The sequence below is a fragment of the Ips typographus genome, linkage group LG16, assembly GCF_016097725.1.
Source record: "Ips typographus isolate SLU linkage group LG16, UJ_Ityp_2.0, whole genome shotgun sequence".
NCBI classification, from domain to species: Eukaryota; Metazoa; Arthropoda; class Insecta; order Coleoptera; family Curculionidae; genus Ips; species Ips typographus.
The window spans coordinates 8,802,916-8,817,584 of NC_138437.1; the positions used below are offsets into that span (position 1 = coordinate 8,802,916).

A 14,669-nucleotide genomic window follows, 5' to 3' on the forward strand; every position below is an offset into this window, starting at 1 on the left:
TTTCAATGTACTTAGTTTAAAAATTATTGCGTGGTGAGATCTGTTAAATTATGAATATATACATGTATTAAAAGATGTTTTAAAACTGTTTTTAACTTGTATTTTACAATGGCGTAAATGCGAACTGCTATATATATTTCTGCACATGCCTTTTGCACAAACTACGAAGCGGTTTTGAGGAAATTACACATTGCAATAAATTGACAAAAAGACCGCTTACTGTTCAATCCTTGCGTTATATACATATAGTTAATATATTATATATTTTGTAAATCACTAAATTTCTTAGAGTATTGAATTGAGTCAATGATGTTTCTTCCCAATATAATAATTATTATAAAAAATTGTATAAATACAACATGATGAAACACTTCTTGTTTTTATATATAAATGTATGTTACTGTATTCAAATATTGAGGCTAAATATAATTCGAAGTATTTACATTTTCGTGTCTATCATCCCTTTTCTTGTAACAGCCCAAAATTCTATTTTATACACTACTGAATTTTTTTTTGTTATTTTAGGTCACATTGAATCAAGGTATTTTAATTTTTTAACACTGTCTGCAGTAAAACTGAGAAATTGGGCATATCATTGCTATTTTTGAAGGAATAACTCCTCAATCGTTTTATTTAAACAGTAAAAAAATGATTGGCTCATGTTCGTTGCGAGAACTAAATTTTTACTTTGGAACATAAGGCCTTAGTGACTTTGTCGGTTTTCTGTCGATTTGTTCATAAATCGGGGTGTACAATTGACAAATTTAATACCATTAAAATGAAAATGTTTATTAACTGGCTATAGAGTGCATGCACTTAAGTGATTATGGAGTGTGTTTATTTTAAGTAAGTTTAATTACTAGAGTGTTTGCAGTTCGGTTTAAAAAAATTAAAAGTACAAATGAAAATATATTTATTTTACTTAATCTAAGTTTGTCTTCATACAGTGTCCATTCGTTTCATATACAACAAAAGAAAAAAGGAAATAAAAATAGAATTCTATAAGTACTTAAATACACTTAAAGTCGACCAGTTTTATAGGGTAAACACAAAATAATCTTACACTATTTTATACAATTCATACGTTATAAAGTGAGGGCGATTCACTGCTGGAAAAGTACCTTAAATCGCTTAGCTATATCACTATATAAATGAGGCGCGTGCCTCGCATATAAGACACATTTGCAAAATTTTGTAAGAAATTGTACACCCAGTATGACATATCGTTTTTCTTAACCTATTAGCGTATATATATGTTTCCCACTCTCTTTGAATTATTTTCTCTTTATTTTAAAAACACTCCGAATGCATGAACTGTAAATGCGGTCAACACACAAGTATGGCGGCAGGGCAAGGCAAGCGTGGCTGATCGAATTAAGTCTTTTTATAATGAAACAATGTGCACACTATTTCAGTTCCTTTTATTTACGTATTTTACGATCTAATGGCAGCACTGACATCTCCTCTCATCCTTTAGGAATTCCATTCTTCCTTCATGAAGGTGTATATGATTGTTGATCGATTAAGTTGGTTTTGGTTTCAACTCCCAGGAGCCGTTTTTTTCGTCTTTTTTGATGGCGAAGGAGAGGATTCTTTGGGAGGGTTGTTTGCGTTGTTGATGGCTTCCTCCAAGTGCCTTTTGTATGTTCCCACTAATTCAGGGAGATCATAGGCTATTGCTATATCGAGCCTGTTAATCGGACAGCCTGAAATTCAAAAATAGCTTGCAGATATGTAGACCAGTCTGCTTAGTTAAAAATAAATTACCTCGGAAATATGTACAAGTAGCTGAAAGTTGCTGGAATTCATACAAAGGATTAAGTTTGAAGAAGTCTCTGTATACATCAGGATCGGGCAAATCATATCGGGAAATATTCGTCAAGGTCGATAAACCTTCGTAAATGTGATAATCCTGAGGATGATCAATAATTTCGTTAGCCACCTGCTTTCTATTGCCAAACACAGATTTGTGGTTGTAGTAAGTAGTTAAGTAGCAATCCACCATTTTAGCATGGTTTCGAACACGAACCTGAAAAATCAAATCACTATCATGCAAAAGCACTCTAATGTAATTTACGTTAACTTACAGCAAATCTACGTGCACTGGCAATTTTATTCTCAACACGTCTATCTACAGCAGATCTCAAGTCTCTCAAAAATGCCCTTTCTTGAGCTTGAAGCAGCCTTACAGGTGCCCAAGGCTCAAAAGGCCTTGACCACAAAGACGTAGTATACATCACTGGGGGTTGTGGTGAAGACATCAGAGGAGAAATATTCCAAATTAGTGCTCCTTGGACTCGCATCAATTCTTCAGCTTTAACTTGATCGGCTTTGTTTAGGATAATCCTCGTCTGCAAAACATATCTTTAAAACCCCCAATGAAAGATTCTCTATGACAAACCTGATGTTCTCTTCCTTTAAGCTGGTCAAGAATGGCTTCAGTTTCTGGACCTACATCAAGCTTGGATGGGTCGTAAACTAAGAAAATTATATCAGCCCGGTCAATAAACCATTGACAAGCATCATTGAAGGGAAATAGTCTGGAGACTTGTTTTCGGACTTCCAAAATTCCCGGAATCTCCACAATGTTGACCTTTTCCAAAAGCTTCGAAGGCAGTTTCACTCCACGAAGACGTTCTTCCAAACCTTGACCGAATTTTTGTAGTCCTGAGAAGGTGAAGTCTGCTGCCAGTTCAGTTCCATCTATGATTTCAGGCTCATCTCCGTACATTAAGATGTTGAAATAAGCTGGTGATGGTTCAGCGCCTAAAAACCAGCGTTAGATTGGAAATAATACTTTAGGTTAATAGAAACACAAAAACCCTTACCTGTTCTTAATGTCGTGTCATTGTATTCATTGTTAGTCAAATAATTAATAATTGAGGACTTTCCCCCGCTCCACGGTCCCATAAACAAGATCAAAGGCTTGGAGAAAATCTCAGCGTCACCAAAATGCCGATTACTTAAGTCTCGGTACTTGTACAGAACCTCCAAAGGTTTAATAGCATTCTCGTACAGCTTTTTAAGCTCTTTCAATGTTTCTTCATATACGCGATTTTGCACATGTTCTAGTTTCGACGACTCTTTGTCCAACTTCAGCAAGTGCTCCACGTGATCTCTGGTCCTGAGTTCACTGGGAATTCCTGCGTCCAGCAGAAGATCTTCTACTGGTACTCCATCCTCTTTAATAACATTAGAAGTTGTTATTAGTCCTAGAAACCGGAAAAAGACACTTACCTTCATCCTCAGCGCTTTCTTCTTCATCTGCCTCCTCCACTACAGGCTCCACTACGGTGATTGGTTTGGAGGGTGCTGGTGGAGGTGGTGGAAGTTTAACACTGGGTGCTGGTGGAGGTTTCTTTTCTTCTTTTATAGGTGCTGGTGGTGGAGATGGTGGAGGAGCCGTTGTGGGCTTCACTTCCTCTTTAGGCTTGACCTCCTCCTTAGGTTCCACTTTTTTTTTCGGTTCTTCTTCTTTTTTCGGCTCAACTTTAGGTGGTGGTACTTTCACGGGAGGTGGGAGCTCTTCTTCATTCTCATCTTCATCCTTGGAACCGGGTACGCAACGTTTGTTGTAGCATTTATTAGGACAACAAATTTCGCCCTTGTCGCAGTCCTCGTCTTCTCCACATCGTTCTCCATCTGTGCACGATACTTTATCGGGAGAAGGACAACCACCTTCTGTAAAATGTTGAAAATGTAACTATTGGAAGTAATAAAAAAAACACAAGTACCTTCTTCCACACTTTCAGATGCAGCATCCGCAGTTTCTTCAGGTTCCTCTGCTTCTTCAGATTCTTCATCTTCTTCTTCAGAGCCTGCAGTGCCAGTCACACAAACTTTCCTGTAGCACTTGTTAGCACAGCAAATTTCTCCCGTGTCGCATTGTTTGTGTTTCAGACATTGTTCTCCTCCGCAAGGCACTTCATTACGATCTGGACAGCCTGTGTCTATAACGTTAATGTGATTATGATTACCATCAATATTTATTGTAAAGCTAAACCTTTTCCAGAGGTGCTAGAAGCAGCTTCTGTAGCTTTAGCGTCAGCTTCTGGGGCCTCCTCACTGGATTCTTCTTCTGCCAAATCCTCCTCTGTTGGAGTTCCTGGAGTGCAGCGTTTCCGATAGCACTTGTTGGGGCAGCAAATTTGGTTTTCACCACAATGTCTGTGTTTACTGCATACGTCGCCTTCGATGCAAGAAACTTCACCAGGGCTTGGACATCCTGTATCTGTTTCAAGTATTTTTTAAAAGTGAACTAGATCTAAGAATATAATTTATTACCTGGCTTATCACCACCAGATGTAGCTTGTTCAACAATCTCTTCTTTCTGTTTGTCTTCTTCTGAGTCTTCATCAGATTCATCAGCAAGCTCTGCTGATGTAGCTTTACCAGCAACACATCTCCTCCTATAGCACTTATTTGGACAACAGATTTGGTCTTCACCACACTGCTTGTGCTTACTGCATAAGTCTCCTTCTACGCAAGAAACTTCACTAGGAGTAGGACATCCAGTATCTAATTTAATTTCTTGATTATATATTAAATCTGAAATGATATCGAACAGTTAGTTACCTTGCCTGGCGTCACTTGGTGTGGTTTTCTCAGGCACTGCTTCTTCCTTTTTGTCCTCTTCGGACTCTTCATCAGATTCTTCAGCAAGCTCGGCAGAAGTGGCTGTTCCAGGAACACACCTTCTTCTATAACATTTGTTGGGGCAGCAAATGTGATCTTCACCACACTGTTTGTGCTTGCTGCATAAATTTCCTTCTGTACAAGAGACTTCGCCAGGTGATGGGCAACCAGTTTCTGGAATTAAATTGCCGACAAATTGAAATCATGGTCAGTTGAAACATGACTTACCAGGGGTTGAAGGGGCCTCAGTGTTTTCTACACTTTTAGCCTCTTCGGATTCTTCCGACGCAGATTCAGCGTCTAATTCAGTTTGAGGTACAGTTCCCTCAACGCAACGCTTTCGGTAACATTTGTTAGAACAGCAAATTTGGTTTTCTCCGCAATTCCTATGTTTTGCACAAAGCTCTCCTTCTGTGCACGATACTTTTTCTGGTGGAGGGCAACCTCCTTCAGCACTTTCTTCAGAACCTCCATCATCAGGTTGTTCGCTAGATAATTCCACTGCTTCTTTAGATTTAGGCTGGGGTTCTTCTTCTTTGCTTTCAGCGGACTTTTCTTCATCTTCTTGAGGAGCTTCAGCGCTTTCATCTCCTTCGTCAGCGTCTGCTTTTTCACCACTCTCATCTTCTTGACTTGCTGCTGCAGATTGAATTGACACCGGTTCCACGACGGGTACTTCTCGTTTAACTATACTTGGTTCGGGTTCCTCTAACCTTTCTGCGCTAGCTTGAACTTCTCCTTGTTCTACACCTTCGTCTTCAGCGCTTACTGCTTGGTCTGCCACCTCGGTTTGTTCGGCTGATTCTTCTTTCGAAGCTTCAGTCTTCGTTTCTTCTTCGGATTCGAGTTTTTCTTCGCTTTTTTCTACTTCCTGTGAACAGTAGTTAATAAGAGTGTTTGAGTTGGTGTTTGATTTGTATGAGGGTGATACCTTTTCGTCGGGTGTTTCACCTGAGTCGTGTTCACTTTTGTCATCTTCGGCACTCTGGTTATATTTCAATTGTTATAAATTTAAAGTGTGATATGTCAGGTGAACAAACCTCTGGTACAGCTTCTTGCTGTGTGGCATCTTGTTCGGTGCTGTGGTCATCTTCTTCACTAGCTTTTCCATCTCCATCCACCTCTTCTTGGTGGCTGGAGTCGTCGGTGATTTCTACAGTAGGAACGTCCTCAGAACTCTCGTCTTTGTCTGAAGGTTCCTCTTGAGCATGTCCGGCCTCACCAGTCTCCAGCTCCTTCAGAGCTTTCTCGATGTAAGGTCGACAGTCGGTTTCGGATGGTCCGTCAGTCTTTGGGTCACCTTGCACGCCTGATTAAAAATGTAAATAATTTTGATAAATTTATAGGGTATTGTTATATGTGCCGCCACTGTGCGGTTCTGAAAATAACGCGGACTGTGTATATTTAAAGGATAAGAAATAGAATATTTGCCTCTCCAATGCTAGTGAATACGTCACGGCGCTTGCCTTTATACCGAGCTTTACGGGGGTCTATTATTTTTCTAACAATTTAAAAATAACTTTTATTTGGAATATTATGAAATTGTGATTTAGCGAAGTGATATTCGATGATCAACAAACCTTTCGAGGTTGGTATGCATCGTTTCGTATAACACGCGTTCGCACAACATTTTTCATTACTCTGACAATCTCCATCTTCATTGCACTTTACTCCACTCGTACACGAGACTTGTTCGGGTGTCGGACAGTCAGTGGTTTCTACAAGAGAACATTCCCTGTTTTACAATAAAACTTTCAACGTAACGCGACTATGATGGGCGGATATGGCAGTCCATCTTATAATCCGCCCATCGTGGTTGCGCTTGTCCGCTGCGCCCTCGACTTTGGTCGGTGACAAATGTTTGTTAAGATTAAGCTGTGCAATGAAAACACTTGTATTATGTACGATGCTAAAATATATAATAATATATGTGTGTTTACTGGTCTGGTCATCTAGTGAAAGCAAATTACAAAGGGTAAATGCGTTGTCTTAAAATTTGCATATAACAAGCACAATGTAGGGGAGAACGTGAGACAAAATTTCTAAAACTGATGATGATTTAACCAGAGTACAGCTTTTTCACTGCTTCAACTTTTAAGAAGTTCAACGTCTTTGACAGCCTTAAATATAAAAAGGTTTGCTAAACTGCGTTTATAAAACCTGAACTTGTTAGACTAATGTTATGGGAAAATCTTTTGTTAGAAACTGCATAGTACATTAAATTATGTTCTCTGTATAGTACATATAACCTTTTTTTGCATAAGCATCAAAGGTTCTATGAATAGTCTTGATGCTATAGAAAAAACAAGGTAGAAAGGTCTGTATTTAGAGATTAATACAAGATACAATTTACCTGTCTATTACATTGTTACGTGGTGACTTTGATTTTTACTATAAATAATGTTTAGTATTAAAATGTCCCTTAATGTTAATCTACTTGGACTATAATTATACCCTAGTGAGACAATTGTCATTGTAATTTTTATTAACTAATAAATTAATTTATTTTAATTACAAATTTTGACCTTCTGTAAATATCACAATTTTTTAAACGTTTTAGTACAAATAGTACCCATTCAACCTTTACACTTCAAAATGTTATTTGATTCTGAATTTAAATATGATTCTGTATATCTGTTAAACATATTCGAGTCTAACGCATGTGAATTGCAACAAAGTAATCCGAACTGTTGATAGACATTCGCCGAAACAAACAGTCGTGGAAATTAAATATTGATTTAAAGTTTTGTTATTAAGACAGCGTTTCATGACGTGGGTTGCAAACTTTTAACTCTGGAATGTATCACATGGTCAATGAAATCAACCTGGCGTTCCACATGAGTTAATTGTACGCCTGGAAGATATTCTACCTCCGCCAAATTGGCCCCGAATTAAAAAAAAAAGACAATTAAAGTTTTAATTTTAAATGAGCCCGGAACAAATTGGATAATGGATAGGATCTTCTGGTGCTAACTTCAAACAATATCAAGATTTCAATAGCTTTTTAACTTATTAATCTATTGGCAAAAGGCCACAAAAACAGCTGTTCATTTTATACGATAGAAGAATGATATATGGACGCCGCAAATTGTATTTTTGGAATAGGTCCTGTATCGTTAACCGCGAAATTATTGTGTCACATTTAAGCCAGCTTTTTTCGTTTGGGTTGTTAATGACCCAAATTGACATAATAGGATGTCTAAATAGCAGCCGCGAATGAGATGCCTGACTCAACTCGCGAGTTGCCCTTAGATGATGATTAAACTGTTAAATATAGAATTTCTTTAGCGCCAGGTATTAGCGCTAGGTTCACCTTATAAATAAATAAAATGGTCTAATTTTAGGTCTAAATGGGTGCCAGCGGGTTAAATGAAACGGTACGTTTTCATTTTTTTTTAAGTTACGAGATTCATATGGTGTGTAATAGTGAGTGAGTGAAGCAATTAATATGAATGTAGTGGGAAATTATGTAATATTAAAAATAGTAGGAAAAATTGGCCTTGAATAGAAGATTTGAGTTTGAGATAAAAACAAGGGCATGTAGGAAAATGCTCGAGTCAAATTCTAAATCTGTAACAAGTCTAGGGTATCTGGCGTGTTGCCTGTTTTTGAAAAACTGTGGGCCACTGGCAGCTAATTTGCTCAAAACGAAATTATTTGACACTACTTTCGTTATCACACATATTCTCCTAGTAGTTGGCCTTCTATGGTGACAGAGAGGAGTGGTGAATACAACCCTCAAATAACACCCATACCAGGAAAAACTTAAATGAATAGTCTAAAGGAGTGTTAAGGGCGTTATGGGTAGTAGAGGATGAGTTTGTTATTAATAGCTAAATAAAATATATTTGTAGCGAATTTTAAAATTAGCAACCTGCCGATCCAAAAATAACGTAATGTCATGAAATAGCACCCATGAAAAGCGATGGCGACAATCTATTACATAATTACGTATATTTCTCATATATGCACTATCGACACTAAGATATATTTTGGATAACAGGTTCACTTAAAAAGCACTGGTACTTAGCGATTTCACAAGTCCTACGCGACTTAATTAACCCCCGGATTAAGCACGTAAAAAAACTAATTCTGGAACGTACCCTGCAAGGTGGCAGCTATAAGAGCGAATCCAAGAAGCAGCAAAAACCATGAGGACTTGAGGTAGACCTCCATGGTTTTCTTCTTACCACACCGGTCACATATAAGTCCCGCACTGACGGATACTACGTCCAGGTTACCGTGGACTATGGCATCGGAACGCATCGCGACGCCCGTGCCTAACCAGTGGCGTTACACACATTTTTTTCTTTCCTGGATAGATTTAAAAGCATCTCTAATCTTAGAATCCCATCTCAAACCATACGAAATCAGCCTAGCAGTCTAAGCAGCAAGCATCTTCAATCAGGGGGTTAAGCTCAGATCAGAGAGTTTTAGGGGCTGGAGGATGAGTAAGAGAAGGTTTTACGTAAAACGTGGATGACGCAATTGCACACCCACGACTTAGTCTGGATTTGTCCTATTGATAATTTTTCGATTGGAGCCGGCGCCCCTGTTGATAGACATTCGAAAATCGGTGCCCGATGACCCCCCACTAAATTCAAGTCGCTCCTTACAAACCACTGATGACTGAATAAATTTGAACTTTTAGTTTAAAATTTATTACATTGCTGTTGTTTAATGCTTTAATGATCATGACCAGCTTTGCTTTCCAAACAGGAACTGATGAGGAATTTATCTCCCTAAATCCTACTTTCCAAATATTTATATTGAGTAAATTTTCCCAGTCCTGAATTAATTTATTGTTGCTAAATTAAAGTATAATAAACAAAAAATTAGTTAGCTGTTTTCCAAGTTTATTAATTAACCTAGAAGACTCCAGTATTAGGTATGGAGAAAGAGAGAATTATTAGCTTTACCGTTCAGAAAAACTTGTAGTCTTTTCTAGGGTTTATGCGATAAACCTACAGTAATAATACAATATCAATAATATGTGAAGAATTACTATACAGCTTTTTAAAGTCAACAAATACAAATTTGTCAAAAGTGTGATCAACGAACTATAATAAAATGGATCTTCAAGATTGCTGTACATTTTATATAAAGACAAGAAAATGCAAAACAAGCTATTTTCAATTATTCGAACGTTGTTTCTCCAGACCTGCATAAAGGAAATCATTAAGAACAATAAGCACCCAATAACTGGCCAACAAACATAAAAATAGAAAATTGAATTTTTAGCAAATCTGAAAAATTTAAGGAAATGTCACGTACGGTTTGCTTTAATGTAATTCAGTTCAGTTATTTGATACGCTTGCTTAATATAGATATAAGAAAGAACTAATATAGAACAATCATATAATATCATCAAGTCCTAAGATTGAGCACAATAAAACAACCAAGTACCAAACAAGTATTAAAATATATTATTACAAAAAAACAAAGAATAAAATAATTAATTAAGTACAACCATCAATCTCCAAAAGGTAACGAAACAACCTTAAATTCAAACGAGTTCACTAACGTCTTTGCTAGAAAAATGGTAGAAGGACACATCATTATCCAGAATATAGTGGGAAACATCCCGATCGAACTCTTGATACTTTGGGTCTTTAGTAAACCATACAGCTAGGGCACACCTTTTTCCACTTCGAACGGCAGTAACCCCATGCAGATTTTCTTTTCCTGAAGAAAATCCCACCATTCTACCACATTTTGGGGTGATGTAGCTCTAATGAGAGTTGCGTGTAATTTGATTGATATTTTTTGTATGTTGTGGTTAAGTTACCTGGATTTGCTTTCCTTTTGAGTCTGCCGAAAACATAAACTTTCCTCCTTTAAAGTCGTTGTTTAAGTACAAAATAGCGCTGTAATCCCTCCAAAAGAAAGCTGGAAACTCCTTCTTGCAGTTGTTCTCCCCCAAAAGGTTGCAATTATCTGCGTGGATTTTATGACTGAAGTCTGTTCTATTGCCAACTTTTCAAAGAATTTTTTAAGTATTTTATGTAAATTATTTTTTAAATTTATTACCTGGATGTTTCAAGGCAGACCTACACACTAAATGAGTATAAGAAAAGTACAAATGCTCTTCCAATGTAAATTTCTTTTTAAGAACACTCCTCATCTGTTCTGTAACCCTGAGCATCAGTTGCAAATAAGTTGGGCGTAGTAGCCCTATATACACTAAAAACCCCACTCTGCTAAGTGTGATTCCCTGGAATAATTCATCTTTAGTATGAGGAGACGTAAGCCCCACTGTTCCTTTGTATCCATCATTGTTACTCATGAAATTGTTGGCAATGAACATTAACTTTTTACAATCATCCAAGGAAATCAATCCGTCCGATGCAAATCGTTCTGACCCTCCTAAATCAGTGGCGTTTTTGCTATAGTTCCCCTTCCTTACCTTCTGTTAACAATCAGGAGAATGAACAGGCTTCTTGGTGTACAAAATATTTATTAAATAATATAGGAATCAATATACATGGCACAATGGTTTCCAAAAAAAAAGAACACAGTTAATAGGCGGAAGAAAAAAGCAACCAAAGGTCAATATTTACAAAAAAGTAACCGAGAAGATAGAAGCGTCATTCAGACAAATTATCTTCAATGTCATTGTCAGTCGATTCAGTATCAGAAGCATCCTCCTAAAAGTTAAGGAAATGTTAGAATCCAGATCATGCTATATTAGTGCAGCAATTGGACCCCACACCAACAAATTAGTAAGTAACGTTAACTCACTTTGGCTAAGGCTTCTTTTTTGAGTTGTTGGGAAGTTTTACTGAATTTGAATTCGTTTTTTATATAATCCAATATTCTCTGCTCGTAAGTGTCTCTTTGAGCATATCTAATTGCCTCCTGAAACAAGTTGTGTACCAGTTATCCAAGTTAAGAATTTACCACCCTTGAAGGTTTCAACCATTTTTCACAAGTAAAACTTCAAAATGACTACTATTAATTTGATAGACAGGTGTGTGGTAGATTAAATTGTCTTGCAAACGTGGTGACCGCTCTATAAAGCTTACCATTCTAATGGTTGGTAAAACTATTGATCATGTTTTACGTTAAGTACATTTAGAACATAGAGAGGAAAAGCTCCATCCATCAGTTATTTCATTTTTGTTTCAAAATGTTCATTACTCAGCATGGTGGAACACAAAATTGTTGATGAAATAATTTTGCAAACTGCTCAAGAGTGGTAAAGTATTAAAGTAACGCTAAGTTACCTCTCTAGGTACAAAAAAGTTATCTTGAACTTTAGGCAATCCTTGGTAGTACCTCATATTAGCTAACATAGCTTCATCGTTAGGGGCCAACAAAAGGTAACTGGCCACTGCCTGACAAGCTTCGTACAGTTTACCCTCTAAAATCTCAACCTAGTAACTATACAGTTAAAGATTAAGGGTAACGTACTTTTAAAATAAGCATACTGCAGATAATCATAATGACTAACAAATAGATCGTTGTAAACCTCTCCATTTAATGATCCCAACTTCCCAGTGCAATTTCTTTTGCACTTCAAGACATACGTGAAGTGATCTGAAATATATTAGTGATAGTTTACTGACAAAGTTTCAGTTAAAAAAAAAATACTGGCTATTGCTGGGACAAAGTCTGGGTACCATCCAGGGTCAAATGGTCCTTCACATTGAGCTCTGCATTCGTCTTCAGCATGTAAGTAGGAAGCTAAGCTTTCTTCCATGTTATTTATTGCTGTGTCCCAGTCCTTTTTTTCGTAAGCATCAGAACCATATACGTAAAGGTAGACGTAATCCTGTAAGTATCATTATTCAAGAGCTAAAATCTCTAATTATCAAATCTCTTCTAGCAATGGCAACAGTTGTTTTAAAAGACAGTTATAACTACATAAAATTATTCAAATTACCTTAGCCTCAAAGTTAATAACATCTTTCATATCAACTTCAGGAAGTCCAGAATAGTATTGCAAGTTTTTGGCCATCATTTTGTCATCAGGATTGTCGACTAAAAAGGTAAAAGCTGCAGAAGCAGCCTTCTGTCTATCGTTCACCTGTAAAATAAACCCTCCATGTAATGTTTCAACAAAACGGAGTTAAAAATAGTGTATTAGGGTGATAATCAAAAGCGTAAATTGCTAGCGTTTGATTATGCGGAGAATCGGATTTCAAAGCTAAAATGCTGAAATTATTTTCGGCAAATTATGTATTGTTTCACGTTCGGTCTTTGAAATTTGGAACAGTTGTGTTTTGCTTGCTAAGCGAGATATAAATATAAACCTTTTTCTATCAACTTTACAAATTTGCAATCCAGGTCAGCGACTTAAAATTAGAGTTTTCCATCTGCAGCTAGCAATATATAAATATTGCGTTTAACATCTTTAGCTAGAACGTGAAGGAAATACGTGGACGTACTCATACTGTTATGAAACTAACATGAAAAACATTTATTTTCATCTTTCGTACGCCCACTAATCTGATTTATTTTGCTGTATGTAGCCGGTATTTCTCAATATATAAACTTTTCGTTTTTGTTGAATGACCAATATTAATTTCTTTCATTATTTACTTGTCTGTGAAAAATTTACGACGATGCCTCAATCAATAAAATCGGCATTTTATGTGGGCATTTTGTAGCCTATAAACCTCCAGATGGTTTCTAGTTTAAAATATCAATATCAATGACAGACGTTTATGACTAAGAACGTTTGCTCAGACTTACCTTGAAATAACACAAGTGAAGATATTCATAAGGCTTCCTCTCTTCAAACAGCTTCTCAACTTCCGGATCAACGTTATTATTATCTCCATTATTATTGATTTTACAATTAATCAAACATAACGTGTTCCTAACATTTTTCTCATGAAACCTTAAATCCTCCACATCAACCGGAAATAGAGGCTCAGAACTTTCGCTCTCATGCTTACACTTCAATCTACAGTTTTGAGTGTTTCTCCGCTGCCACCGGTAAACTTTGAGGGTCTGTTCTAATTTTTCGACACATTCAGGGAATCTTTCTTCTAAATATGCTTGTATTCCTTCTTCGTAAAGCCGCGCCACAGTCCCTTTTTCGATAACTTCTTCCGAACCCACATGTGTTGTTAAAATCAACGTTATCAATGCAGGAAATACGAACCACGTGACACCAGGCATGATAGAGTAACACTGAACTCTTATTTGTTAACACAACACCAGCTTTCAGTTTCTACCACACTTATTTAACAGTGTAAGGTTTAGTCCAAGATCTGGTAAGAATATATCACATATGAAGGGTCTGAGTTTTATTCATAGTTAACGTTTCTGGTGATTCAATTCAAAACAGAGTGATAACGATTTTTTGCGCAGACGACACAGCTTGCTTACCAACTCGAATGTGACACATTTTAAATTAATTTGAACCTTTTAAAGCAATATCTGCACGTGGACTAAAAACTTGACTTTAGACTGGCCAGTTTAAGCTCAAGCAGACGGGCAGTGGAATAAAAAGCTGCGTAAAGTTTTTCGACTGGTTTTCATTGGTGGGCTTTCGACTTTATGTTAGTCTATCTTCGTCCACGTGCTTACAAGACGTTTCACGTGGTTACTAATGTTTTATATACAGAGCGAACACTTGTGTGAGGTCGCTGGCCATATGGAAATAAATCCAATTTTATAGTTTAAACTAAGCAGTATGTTTAGTCTTCACCAAATTGTTCATTAATTTGGGATAACAATAAGTCAAGAAATCTGAATGTGACAACAATATTTTTTTTTTTTTTGCAAATAAGAAGGGCATTGTCAAAAATTTCAATTTGATACCAGATTGTATATACCGGTTGGAATAATTGGTCTTAGGATACAGGAAGATACCTATAGATATAGATTAACAATAAACAATCTCAGCTTTTCTTGTAAATGTGGCGAATAAATTTTTTCTCAGTTGCGCAGCATTACAATTTACATTTTCAAAGCCTTTAAAAGTGAATTGCACCAAGTTATTTAAGAACACCCTAGGTAAAGTTGTGATCTGCCTGAAATGTCAGTTAAAGATATTTCACAAAAAAAGATATTAAATTTTT

General features: G+C 36.7%; 2 protein-coding genes across 5 annotated transcripts; both read right to left on the reverse strand.

The window, feature by feature from the left end:
* Nucleotides 1–896: 896 nt before the first annotated feature.
* On the reverse strand, nucleotides 897–8,916 carry LOC145739103 (uncharacterized). Of its 3 annotated transcripts, XM_081994447.1 has the most exons (15): nucleotides 8,739–8,916; nucleotides 6,216–6,353; nucleotides 5,676–5,944; nucleotides 5,567–5,620; nucleotides 4,864–5,506; nucleotides 4,576–4,809; nucleotides 4,285–4,518; nucleotides 4,004–4,231; nucleotides 3,735–3,950; nucleotides 3,238–3,681; nucleotides 2,829–3,182; nucleotides 2,402–2,766; nucleotides 2,088–2,351; nucleotides 1,768–2,029; nucleotides 897–1,706 (listed from the first exon to the last, which is right to left on the reverse strand). In XM_081994447.1, exons 1-15 carry the CDS (start codon nucleotides 8,899–8,901, stop codon nucleotides 1,540–1,542), a joined length of 4,035 nt encoding a protein of 1,344 aa, XP_081850573.1. In that variant the 5' UTR covers nucleotides 8,902–8,916; the 3' UTR covers nucleotides 897–1,539. The 3 variants fall into 3 exon arrangements, with proteins under 3 accessions (XP_081850573.1, XP_081850576.1, XP_081850575.1); XM_081994450.1 differs by lacking the exon at nucleotides 6,216–6,353; XM_081994449.1 differs by lacking the exon at nucleotides 5,567–5,620.
* A 1,122-nt stretch (nucleotides 8,917–10,038) lies between these two features.
* Nucleotides 10,039–14,039, reverse strand: LOC145738918 (prolyl 3-hydroxylase 1-like). Of its 2 annotated transcripts, XM_081994090.1 has the most exons (9): nucleotides 13,333–14,039; nucleotides 12,521–12,664; nucleotides 12,229–12,409; nucleotides 12,049–12,174; nucleotides 11,862–11,998; nucleotides 11,377–11,493; nucleotides 10,666–11,044; nucleotides 10,424–10,611; nucleotides 10,039–10,366 (listed from the first exon to the last, which is right to left on the reverse strand). In XM_081994090.1, exons 1-9 carry the CDS (start codon nucleotides 13,762–13,764, stop codon nucleotides 10,142–10,144), a joined length of 1,929 nt encoding a protein of 642 aa, XP_081850216.1. In that variant the 5' UTR covers nucleotides 13,765–14,039; the 3' UTR covers nucleotides 10,039–10,141. The 2 variants fall into 2 exon arrangements, with proteins under 2 accessions (XP_081850216.1, XP_081850218.1); XM_081994092.1 differs by lacking the exons at nucleotides 10,039–10,366; nucleotides 10,424–10,611; nucleotides 10,666–11,044 and adding an exon at nucleotides 11,073–11,282 and having other exon boundaries at nucleotides 13,333–14,012.
* Nucleotides 14,040–14,669: the final 630 nt, after the last annotated feature.

Bases quoted from the DNA above. Each gene is read 5' to 3' on its own strand.
- LOC145739103 (XM_081994447.1), bottom strand. From the start codon at position 8,901: ATGCGTTCCGATGCCATAGTCCACGGTAACCTGGACGTAGTATCCGTC. The intron at 5,945-6,215 runs GTTTGTTGATCA...ATTTTTAATCAG, and splicing joins ATGCATACCAACCTCGAAAG to GCGTGCAAGGTGACCCAAAG. The intron at 2,767-2,828 runs GTAAGGGTTTTT...GCTGGTTTTTAG, and splicing joins TGACACGACATTAAGAACAG to GCGCTGAACCATCACCAGCT.
- LOC145738918 (XM_081994090.1), bottom strand. From the start codon at position 13,764: ATGCCTGGTGTCACGTGGTTCGTATTTCCTGCATTGATAACGTTGATT. The intron at 12,665-13,332 runs GTAAGTCTGAGC...TTTATTTTACAG, and splicing joins TTCACTTGTGTTATTTCAAG to GTGAACGATAGACAGAAGGC. The intron at 10,612-10,665 runs GTAATAAATTTA...TTCTTTGAAAAG, and splicing joins GTCTGCCTTGAAACATCCAG to TTGGCAATAGAACAGACTTC.